General features: G+C 41.4%; 1 protein-coding gene across 3 annotated transcripts in view; it reads left to right on the forward strand.

The window, feature by feature from the left end:
- ror1 (receptor tyrosine kinase-like orphan receptor 1) overlaps positions 1 to 12,729 on the forward strand; it is a 131,133-nt gene that overhangs the window by 102,858 nt on the left and 15,546 nt on the right. Inside the window, exon 1 of one of the 3 annotated variants that reach the window (XM_040129341.1) lies at positions 1,642 to 1,712. The exons of the other annotated variants lie outside the window; for them this stretch is intronic. Coding sequence (XP_039985275.1) covers positions 1,702 to 1,712 — 11 coding nt within the window. The 5' untranslated portion in view covers positions 1,642 to 1,701. Of the gene's footprint in view, positions 1 to 1,641; positions 1,713 to 12,729 lie in introns of those variants that run through there. 3 annotated transcript variants of the gene reach the window in all.

Below are 12,729 nucleotides of genomic sequence, written 5' to 3' on the forward strand. Positions count from 1 at the left end.
TACGGTAAAAATAAACCTACTGCCAGCAGCCAATTAGCGTAGTTTAGCGCAAAGACTGGTAATGGGGGGGCAGCGAACCTGATTCTGTCTGAAGGTATTTATGTATTATTGGCTTTTTTCATATTCATTGCAGAGGTGCCTAATAGTAGCTATAAAGTTCAGTTATTAACATGTTTTGTCATGTATGTTTAATACATACATGACAGACAAAGAAAGATAACAAGACTCAAGGACGTCACTGCGTCTAGCCAAGAAATATTCCCACACATAACCAACCCCCTGTAAAACCACAAATTGCAGTTTTTACACTTTGGTTTTTTAATGTATTGCACAATCGGGATAGAATGTGTTAATTTTTTGTTCTTCAGTGGTGCCGGTAGATTGTGTTACCTTTGGGCAGAGCCAGGCTAGCTGTTTCGCTGCCTACAGTCTTTACGCTAAGCTTCGCTGAGTTTACAAATCGCAGCACAGTGGAGGTGTGCCTGTCTGATTAATAACATGAACTTCCTTAGGTGCAGAATCTGAAATGAGGCACATGATGTGACCCTGAGTGTCCTGCTCAAGGACACTTGAGCAATATATGCAGGTTTGAACCCAGGTCCACTGTTTAAAAACCAGCCTCCCTTCTCACCCCACCACGCCACCGCCCGCAGCATAAAGTGCTGTTCTTGGTCACAATAGCCTCTTAGCTCAGACTGTGAATGTGTGCGTACTGTATTGAGAAACTCTGGATTTTGGTTTCACTTCTCCTCACCTCAGTGCCAGTGTCAACACCGCTGTGGTTCTCAGATGCAGGCCAGGATTGATGATGATTTGCTCCACACCACAAGCATCGCACCCATTCAGAGTGAGGGGATGACAGGCCCACTCAATTTTTGGATGCACTGCTCCTCTGCCACATACTGATCCACTTCGGCACTCCACATCAGACTAACGCGGGGGGTTCTGCTAAACTTGTTTCAGTTTTGGAATCCGGTTAAAAAGAAAAAAACTTTCTCACTGTGGAACTCCTTGAGACTCTATTCAGACCTGCCAACAACAGGCTCTGTACCAGCAGAGTTTTCTCAACTCTTTCTGTGACCAAGAGTTAGTGCAATAGCAGTGTCCCCAAATTGCTTAGTATTTCTGTTAACTGCTAAAGATGGAAAATGGATTAAACTTTCTTAAAAAAAAAAACCAAAAGGTATTCTGTCCATGTTTGCGTTCGTTTTTGGACGGGGTTTCAGTTGTGCAATGAGTGTGTACACTACCACTGTGTCTATGTAGTTACACTGATACACAAGGAAAAACAAAGACAGCCTACTGAGACTTTTCTCACCTCTGTCCTCTACTCTGTACGTCCGGAGTAGACTGGGACTTTTTTTTTTTAACTTCTGTCTCACAAGGCTTTTTACCCACACACGATCACACAAATGCACACACCCACACCTCAACATAAAACGCAGACTCAAAGAACTACGCACAGTTACTCTTACAAACCCTATCTCTCACACATGTGTAGTTAAATCCTCAGAGGGCCTTAATTGCCATCTTGTTGTGGATTCTTTTTAGCGCAGTGCTGATTGATTGGGGATCTGGGCCCTAATATGGCTCATCAGGGACAGGCCCTTTGACATGGCCCGGTCCCAGGGCACCGGCGCTGTTTGAAACCAGAGATCCCACTGCAGCTCCCTCCCACAAGCCAGGATGCCTCTCTGCTAAATGCTGCGCAGGTCAGGGGGCTTCACACGTATACAGGCCAACACATGTGAATACACACACGTGGAGAATGTCACGACGCGTAGCTGCCTTTAACCATTAAAGTAATTCACACTGTTAGGCGTTAGTAAGGGCGCAAATCTGTCTTTACATACTTTACCACACACAGAGTTTCATACACAACTCATTATGAATGGGGCTTTCACACTTAGCTTGGACAGGGCCCACTTCCTGTTTCCTGTTTCCCAGAATCCCCTGTGTCTGTCTGTTGATGATCCTGTTGGCAGGTCTGGTCAAGGTCAGGTCTGGTAAAGTCTGTGGTTTAAGAAAGTGTGTGTGTGTGTGTGTGTGTGTGTGTGTGTGTGTGTGTGTGTGTTTGTGTGTGTTTGTGTGTGTTTGTGTGTTTGTGAATCATGGTTTCTCCCCGAGGGCTACAAGGCCTAGAATGGGCTTTGTGGGGTTTCCCTGAACTCTGACCTAAACCTCCCATAAACACACACACACTCTTGCACAGAAAAAAAAACACATACATGCAGACAAGTATGCACAGAAAGTGTTCTTTCTTTGCCATTAGCGGTGCTGGTGGAGTGTGTGAGAGAAACAGAGGGAGGCACAGTGTACCTTTAGTCCTTCTTATTATAAATAGAGGCTTTTGTTTGCACTTCGGACTCGAATCCTGTGAGTCTGAGCCAGGGGATTTATAATAATTTGTAGAGCTTAATAGGATCAATGCAGTCTGATGTAGAGAGTGTTGATAGAGGATGCCCTTTCCCTTTATCAGTTGATATCGGTTAATCAGTCAGTTTTGTAGTCATTGGTTCTGCTGCCTAGCAAATTGCATGCATATGACTAGAAAACGTTTTGGGTTTTGAGAGAGCAGAAAGTCACTACTCTAAATTTAGACACACACGCCCACATTTGTTACTGCCTGGAACATCAATCTGACATTCACCCCCCCCCCTTCACCCTGATTGGCCAGCTGTGCAGAGGTGAGAAAGGAGCCCAGGATTGAACTTCTTTCTCAAGCTCTATTGTTTGTTACTCATCCTATTTGTGCCACTTTTAATGTGAACCACCGAGTGCCACACCACATCAATGTCCTCCTGGGGAGACTGTCTGACAATATGCGGGATTATCCCCGTTTTTTAAATGTTATTGCATGTCCCCCCTCTCTGTGACCAACTTTTCACTCTGCCCTGCAGTGCAGCCGTTTGGAGCGACGATAATCACTTTTGATTTACCACATAAACCAGCCCTTACCAATCTTTTATACTGTATATACTTAACCTGTACAAACATATACAATATGGTTGTCCTTACCCCCCTAAGCACTTAACAGCAGTCCACTCCTTTTCTTGTAGTACCACTTTTCAATCCCATAGAAACAGACAAACTGAAGACGGTATGGTTCAGGGGCATTCTGGGGCCTCAGTGGCCAAACTACTTACTGTACTTACAATGTCATTAGTTTCAACAGGCTCATGACCTTTGTTAATCCTCATTTCCTTTTTTGACAAACTTAATAACATCTGTGGAATAATGCCAAACAAATCCTACCATGGCCTGAAATTGAATGGTGTGGTTGGGACGAAGTCTAACATAAATATTAATCTCAGGCAGCCCAGGGTCACGGACTTGAATAATTCACAGCCATAATTCAGTAAAATAATTCACACCCATTTTGTGCTCTCAGATACGTTTTTGTAAAGATAAAATAATTTTTCATGTGCAAAAAAAAAAATCAGTTGTCAGTGTAACTGAATTGGTCCCTAAAGGCCAACGTGTCGGTGGGCTCTGGTCGGTCGGCGAGTCAGTCTGACAGCGCTTCAGCCGGTGAGACCAGATCAAATGATGAAAATAGAAGGTGGGAACAGGGACGTGTTTTGTGTGCATGCATTTCAGTTGAGTGAGAGAGAGAGAGAGAGAGAGACACAGAGCTGGACACAATGCAGTTGTGAAATGAAAGCATGGCTGCCTGTCGTGACCCAGATATATAGATATAGATATAGTACTATACTATAAAAAGGTAATCACCCCTCTGAATTTTCATGTTTACTTCTCACACAGAATCTTTTGAAAACAAGAAAGCTGCACTAGATGTGTCTTACTGCACATGTTTCTCTTACAAGTCTAAATCACAAACCACTGGTATTTGCCCCAAATTGAATTCATGTGTACACTTTAATGGCCCATATAAAGTGAGAAATTGAACTAGCAAAACCCCGATCCGATACATTGGTATTGGTATAAGACCCAATACTGACCTTATTGAGCAGATCAGGTATCGGCCATGACATAACTGTTCCACAATAAAAATTGTTTCTTTGTCAGTGTCACTACGAAATTCAATGTTTCCATTATCCGTTACATTAACTCAGTCATGGCAGGCAACCAACTCTGTTATTAGTTATCCACATAACTCCCTAGCCTCATGTTACCTCACATAAAAAATTATTCCAGTGAGTTCAGTGTAACGAAGTGTACAGATTAAAAAATGTTGGGGAAAAAAATGAAGCCCTTATGTTGGATCAGTACTGAGCATCAGCGGGTACTCTGAGTTGAGTTATAGGAATCGGTATTGGGAGAGATTGGCGCATTCCCAAATTCAACCTCCAAAACAAACCAGACTTTGAGACTGAGGTGAACACTGTTATTAGAATCTTATCATCCCATCCCCTTTTCTCCATCAGTTTGCAGTTGAGTTTTTTAGTTGTTTTTTTTTTTACTTTTTCTTGACCCTAGGCGGCAAGTTCATTTGAACACACAGAAGAGCACACATGACAGAAACACATACATTCAGACCATGTTGTAAATACGGATGACAACTCGGAGAGTCTGCGTCTGGCCCTTGTACCAGCTGAATAATGTGCTAGTTGGTCTTGTTTGTTTTTAAGAGCGCAGGAGCCTGTAAATTATCTTTTATTGGAAGATTCAGGAGTCATATCCTTTCCAGACTGTTTTGAAAAGTCAGCACTTTGGCAAAAATAGTCAGTATGTCTGCATGTACATCTCACGTTTTTTGGCCTGCACATTATTTTATCCATTTTATAACAGTCAAGGTGCGTGTGAGTTTAGCTCCTCCCTGTGATTTTTGACAAAGTTAAAACCTACGTAAATCTCACTTATAGCACACAAGCTGTCTTTCAGCAAAGGATTAACTTCACTAATCTGATTGTGTGTGATGTTAAGTGTTCTCCGGGAGTCCTTTGCAGAAGAAGTGTTTTGATTTACCTTTCTGTTGTGCCCACATTCCTTCAACATGTCTTATCTGCGTCAGTTTCATAAAGCGATATCCTTATTATTTTTCCCAAGTCCTATTATTTTCCCCACTTTAGAGGACGTACCTCAATTCAGTGAATGTCGGAAGTGGGTTTTACATGTAGGCAGAGAATGCACTCTGCCCACGCTCAAACTCGTCTATAAGTCGTAAGTAGTCATCATCAAGTCACCAGTAAGTCTTGCAGCTGCATTGTATTCTGGTTCAATGACGCTACTGTCAATGGATGAATTCATGAAAGCAGAGAAAGTAACCAAGAGTAGGATGTTTAGGGATTGGCATCTAAATCTGATATTTGCCTCTGATGATTTGTACCTGAAGACATTACACAAAATAGATCCCTTGGAAAGACATACAAAGCATTTTGTTAACAGCTTATTAGCAGCTTTGTTGACTATGTGAAGTTACTGAGGTGTATATCCTTTAACCAGACTTAAAGCCCTTTCTGTTCGTTTTCTGTGTCCTACAGAAACCTTTGGCCACATAGTGTGTAAAGAAGGATTACTTATGGGCTCCACAGTATGACAGTGTTTTCCTTCCCCACAATACATGCCTTTAGTGACTCTTAATCGCTCTCATCAAGGATTATTCCACTTTCCTGAGGAAGCCACGTTTGTGTTCTAGCGTGTGTATTCTTGTTCTTTAAGCACCGTCAGTAGGTAGTCAGCCAAAACATCGGTCCTTGTGCCTGTTTTAAGTGTCTGCCTTTGTTCAGAGTGGGTTCTGTGATGTCGGCAATAAGCTGTAATAAATCATGCAGGAAAGTGTGTGTGTGTGTGTGTGTGTCTGTGTGTTTGGGGGAGGTGGTGGGTTGGGGGGAGTCGCGTCGCTCTCGGCTACCTCTTTCCCCTTTTCTTTCTTCTGTGGACTCTGTGCTTTTCCTGTTGTTATTATTTCCACACATACGTTTGTAGGCAGCCTGGAGTCAATTCAAGGAATGCTGTTAAAAAAGTAAAGACAAGAATTTTTACAGCAGTACAAATGGAAAACAAGAAGGAAGTTCGTGATATTGCTCCAGGGGAAAAAGACATCTATAAAAATAGATTATGATCTGCTATATTTGTTATATTCCGTTGTCAGTGCTAAAAACCACTGTCCCTAATTTTCTAACATTAAACTGCTGATTTTGATTAAGTATTTTCTAGAAAGTATTGGCCCTTCCTGATAGATTGTCTGTAACGGCATGCCAGAGATGATCAATTCTGTTTATTTCCAGCTCATTCGGGCCATAAAGAAAAGAGGTCCACAAAGTAACAATTAATTAAGCAAGTAATTCATTTAAGATAACTCAAAAGAAGCAAAACATGATGTGTGAAATAAGTAGTCAGTGGTGAGGTGTGGGTGTTGGGTACAATGAAACTGTAGGTTCAAATCTATTACTACATGTGGCATTAACAAAGGATAAATTAAACACAACCAAACCAAAAAAAACCAAGCTGGGTGCCCTGTAGACCCCCAAACAGGTGAGGCCAGTCCCTCAATGAGGTGGCACGGGCCAGGGAATCCAGGAGGACCTTGGTTGATTATATCAAGGAGGACAATACCAACCATTTCATCTGTTTTAAGCTACGCAATGAGATCATACCAGATGGCTCTGGTGCGGTGGTAGGATTGGAGGTAACTGGGAGCCGCCATGACTTAAAACAGGGAACCCGGAAGTTGCCAGGGGGCAACCACTCGCTGTCTGAGAGCACCTTTAGCGCTCACAGTTGTTAGGCTGTTAGTGGCACCTTGTCACCTGTAAACTATAATGAAAGTAGAGCAACAAAGGAAAAATATAAGATTCTTTTAGCCTGATGTTGTTTTGTGCTCTCTCACACACAGACACAGAGACACAGAGACAGACACACACACACACACACACACACAAATACACATTACATTGTTCAGCAGGAGTTGAACTCATTGACTAGAGCTACTAACTGTTTCCAGTCCTCAGTCTTCCTTTTTTCCTCAATTATCTGTCTCTCTTTCTTCCAGCTTTTCTCTTCGACTTTCTCTGCCACTTTTCAGTTGCACTTTTTACTTTCCCTTCCTTGCTTTCCCAGACCCTCTGCATTCTCTATCTATGTTGTTTGTTTTCAGGGATCTCTACACCCGACGGGTCAGTGATTAGTCAAACAAAATTTGTCCCACTTTCCTCTTCCTCGCCTCCTCCAGTTCACCTCTGTGGTAATGGATTGTACTGTGTGACCCCTGTGCTCCATATGTTTGTGTGTGTGTATGTGTCTGTCTAAATCTGACTGGGTTTAGTTAAGTTTTAGGAGACATATCGCCCTCCTGTCCTGCTAATTGACAGGTTGATTGACACCCTCACTCCCCAAAACCTCCCCCAACTGGACCTCCGATACCCAGCAGTCCCCCAGGGAAGCGATGTCACCAGGTCAGGAGCATTGTGAGGAGAGACGGGTTTGATGTAGATCCTTCCCTGCATGTCAAATCACTGAGTATGTGTTAACCCTGTTATTAAAACTCTTTAGCTTCATCCACAGTCGAGACTTCCAGCCTGTGTGGGCAAAGACTGGGCCCTAAAACAAATACTTCTGCAGAGCGCAGTCCAACATTTCAAACACCAGCATCTATATCTGGGAGTCATTGCGTGCACTATTTTAGATCAGATTCAGTGAAATGTTAACATAAATGAATGTTTACTTTCAAATCAAGAATAATTCAACTGTCAACAGTTTCATCAAGGCTTTAACAGTTACTTTTCAAACCCACCAGTGCCTGCTATGTCTTTTCTGGGAAAATTCCTCTGACTCACTAGAAGGGAGGCCTTTTACATTTCTGGGAACAGAAACAATTGCTTGTTAGAAAAAAAAAAAAAAAATACAAGAACTGTGCATAGTATTTAGCATGATCAGAGATGGCCAACATGACTTGGGCCATATTCAGGCAAATATTAGCCCCCCTTCGTGTAAAAATGCAGCCCCCCTCATTTGTTTGAATGGGACCGCTCCAGTGATACAGCGTGGATGAAAATGCAGATGACTCTGGCAAAAAACGGTTGAGTTGAGCTGAATCTTCTTTGGCCAATTTTGTAATGTGTAAAAATGTATATCTGCTGTTTACCTCGTCACAATAACGTTCCAAAGCAGCAAAATCCTTCCTCATAGTGTTCTGGCATCTGATAAAATTTTAAACTCATGAAAGTATTACTCAAACTGGACTTCCTGAATTATATTTCTGTTCTCACTGGTACCAGAATCACTTCCCGACCAAGTCAGCCCCTTCCTTTTTTTTTAACATATGGCTGTTTTTTGGTCTGAACGCCCACTAAAAGCCGTGTTAACACCAAGTACAACACCGTGTCAAATGCAGCCCCTTCATTCGTTTTGCCACAACACCATATTCCATCAGCAATGCACTGCATTGGCCAATGAAAGCATCACTTGTGCTTCTTCTTGCTTCCTTCCTCTTTCAGTACGCTCTGAATCTCTCCAACCTTCCGTCTGACAGAAGCCTCTATTGTTACAGTCAGTTAGCAGTAGTAAGCCAAGGTCCAGGAAGGTCTCCTCTTTCTCCGTTGTATCCTATTGCAGCGCCTGCGATTCCCTCGCTCGCTGTTCATTCCCAGTGTGGTCATGGGCCACTGGCAGCCACAGACCCCAGTCAGCCTCAGCCTCTGGTGTCCATTTTGGCTACCTGTCAGTGAGAGATCATTACATACTGCAACCACACATGCATTCTCCAATTCTCCTATGATAATTGAATTACATCCTAAATTTGTGCTTTAGCTGAGCACTAATTCTTTGGTACCTTTTATAATTGTAAACAGACATAATGCTGAACAGATAATGTTTTTTCATTTTCTGTTTTATTGTCTGTGTCAGACCTACTTCTAAGGAGGAAACACAATTTCTTAACTACAAGCATGCAATTGTCTATTGTTTTTGTCCTCTCATCCTCTCTGCCAGTCCATTCCTTTCCAGACCCACAAGTGTCTTTGATATGTTGTTGGACTCTTTCCCTTTAATACACGCACACCATCTCAAACACATACACATGTTCACAAACTCAGAAAAACAACAGTGTAATATGTTTTACATGTAATTTTAATCTTAATATAGACCTAAAAAAATCAGATTTTAAAGTACTGACTATACTATAGCTATAGATCACACACTTTACATCACAACTATGACTTTGTAAATCATACTGCTATGTTTTAGAAATTTGCATACAACTTCTTTATCATTTCAGGTTGGCAGACTCTTGAAACTTGCTTTAGTTATGCACAATATGGCAGTGAACTTGCATTGTTGCTTTTTGGCCAAGCAGTTGGAGGATCTGCCCCTCGCCTCCTCACCCTCAAATCCCATCCTTTCTATATCCCCTCCAACGACGAGTGTTGGGTTTCACATCCTCTTAACCCCAAAACTCAACACGAACCCATCATCCCAACCCACAGTTTGTTGCCTAAAGGTTTCTTGCATAATCAAAACATAAACCAAAGTATAGACCCAACAAAGAAACCCTAAAGGAGAGGGTTTCTTATTCTGGAATAAACACAGTGTTGTGTGCTACAGTAGTATTGTTGCACCCTTTTTAAAGGATTTTGAAGGTATTTTAAGGAACATGTCCATGCTCCGTGTCTTTTGTGTATTTCAAGTCACACTCACCTGTGTACTATGAAATTTCACAATAATGCTGGAAAAATATAGATTTTCTAGTCCAGCAGCAGGGTTTGGAAAGATCAAACAGGCTAACTATAAAACTAAGTGGAGGCTTAGTTTTGGCATAAACTGACACATCGCTAGCTTTGCCAAAAGAATGATACTTTGGCGATGTTTTGGTCAGTCCACTCCTTTTCTTGTAGTAACAATTTTAAATCCCATAGAAACAGACAAACTGAAGACGATATGGTTCAGAGGCATTCTGGGGCCTCAGTGGCCACACTACATACTGTGCTTACAATGTCATTAGTGTCAACAGGCTCATGAACTTTGTTAATTGTCATTTCCTTTTTTGACAAACCTAATAACATCTGTGGAATAATGCCAAACAAATCCTACCATGGCCTGAAATTGAATGGTGTGGTTGGGACTAAGTCTAACATAAATATTAATCTCAGGCAGCCCAGGGTCACGGACTTGAATAATTCACACCCATAACTCAGTAAAATAATTCACACCCATTTTGTGCTCTCAGATACGTTTTTGTGAAGATAAAATAATTTTTCATGTGCTTTTTTGGTCAAGAAGTTGAGGTACAGACTGTTTACATTTTTAAAATCAAACTTCATTAATATGTAGAAATAATGCAACTTTGACCGAAATAAATGTAGACTTGATGTTCACTGTGGTGGATCAACCAGGTTTCAAGAGACTGCAAATTGGTTTTCAAAATGTGTGGAAATGAATGGAAGCCATTGGCTGTCTAGAACAGTATAAAAAAAAATGCAGGAAAATTTTTTTATTTATATCATTAATTTGACAAAGCATTCATGATTTGTTTTATTTCATTTATTTTATGAATTTATTTGTCAGGTAAAATGCTCATCGATCATCAGAAAAGAGTAACAGATCACTTAGGAAGGTCATTTTCCTCTGTTGTGCCCGGCCAGATGTTAAAGAGGCATCCTGATAATAGAATAAAACAATATTTCTTGTAACATTAATATATATATATACAGCATAACAAGTATCATGCACAAAGTAGAACAAAATAGTACAATATATTCACCAAATTTTGACCCAGTAAATCTTTAAAAGACACACACACACACACACACACACACACACACACACACACAGGGGCATACCCAGTCAGGATACAACAGCTGTGACCTCATGCAGCTCATCTCCTCTTCACTCAGCACCCACAGCAGCTCCTGGAAACAAAACCCTGAGATCTAAAATGTCATTGGGGTCTGCCCCTCGCCTCCTCACCCTCAAATCCCATCCTTTCCATATCCCCTCCAACAGCGAGTGTTGGGTTTCACATCCTCTTAACCCCAAAACTCAACACGAACCCATCATCCCAACCCACAGTTTGTTGCCTAAAGGTTTCTTGCATAATCAAAACATAAACCAAAGTATAGAGCCAACAAAGAAACCCTAAACAAGGAGAGGTTTCCTATCCTGGAATAAACACAGTGTTGTGTGCTACAGTAGTAATGTTGGACACTTTTTAAAGGATTTTGAAGGTATCTTAAGGAACACGTCCATGCTCCGTGTCTTTTGTGTATTTCAAATCACACTCACCTGTATAATATGAAATTTCACAATAATGCTGGAAAAATATAGATTTTCTAGTCCAGCAGCAGGGTTTGGAAAGATCAAACAGGCTAACTATAAAACTAAGTGGAGGCTTAGTTTTGGCATAAACTGACACATCGCTAGCTTTGCCAAAAGAATGATACTTTGGCGATGTTTGGTCAGTTACAAAACCAAAAAGGACTGATAGCCTGTTCCAGCTCCAGGCAGCTGGAACAGGCAACTGATCATGTAATTAGTTTATTTTTCTCTCTTTTCTTCCATCTTCTGTATTGATGTACTTCGCTAGTTTTTCAATCCGCTTTTTATCTGGCAGTTGTCAGGACTGTCTTGTGGGACAATCTTTGTGGAAAAAATGAGGAAAGATGGAACTGAAGAACAGTCATCTTTGCAGGAGAGGGCCCTGCGTTAAGAGCTGAGGTGGGGGTGCTGGCGGGTCCTGTGGAGATAGTGAGAAAAGGGAGACTCGACACTTTGATCGATAAAGAGTTTGAAAAGGATCCAGTTGTGTTGTCTTTGATGCCAAATTGAACTTGTGGAGCTGACTATGAATGGGTCATCTTTTTTTTTTTTTTTTTTTTTTGTGGGTTGTTTATTCAACCTCCTCAACTTGAAAACTTTCTCTCTCCTGCGAACGGTTCATTTGTCAACAGTCACCACCCACATAAGCCTCGTCTCCGGGGTCAGGGAAGTGCGTCTATTATTGTGTTCTTGTATCTGTGTGTATACATTAAAAAACAAGTATATTGTATCGTATTGGTGTCTTGCAGATACTGTATATTGGCAATTTAGCTTTTTTTTTTTTTTGCTAATGCTTTTTGGCTACGTTTCTCATTTTGATATTAAATACTTTCATCATCCTTGGGCCAATCCATCCATTTTACCCGCTATTGTCTATCAGCACCCACACGACTCAAAGGAAAACTTTCTAGATCCTCTATCAATGTGCATCCCTGCCTAACTTAGAAAGCATACTGAAAACTCACAACCCATCAGGATGTGCGGTGAGTAAGAGCTTGTCAAACTTCCCTGTCTCAAGCACTGGAGCTGCAGTGTCTGGGTCTTACAGGCACCACCCAGGTGTAAATTATGTAACCATATGGATGTGAATCAGGGTGGTGCTGGAAAAAGAGCACGGCTGCTTAGCAAAGCGCTTCCCTGAATAAATAATGAGGCTGGAAAAAAAGTAATTGGACAATGAATCAATCTCCTGAATACCTTGTTTAGGTTCTGTGGTGGGGATCCCCTTTCTGTTTAGATCTGGATTATAGATTGGGTCTCAAAGCTTCTCCTTGTAATTAACTATTATAAAACATTACACAGAGGGACCATGGCGTTAGTGTGTAAAATAAAAGGCTTCAAGTGCCATCCACTGTTTACACAAATAGCAACCGCACTTGGCTTTCCCTGCCTGGGATAGTTTACACAGACCCGCAGAAATAAATGGATACTAGGAAAAGATTTTGTGAAAACCTCAGATGTCTCACAGTAATTAGGTTTTTTTAGATGTGTCTTTACTACCCATTTCTCCCTTTA

Source organism: Xiphias gladius, chromosome 6, assembly GCF_016859285.1.
Source record: "Xiphias gladius isolate SHS-SW01 ecotype Sanya breed wild chromosome 6, ASM1685928v1, whole genome shotgun sequence".
Lineage (NCBI taxonomy): Eukaryota > Metazoa > Chordata > Actinopteri > Istiophoriformes > Xiphiidae > Xiphias > Xiphias gladius.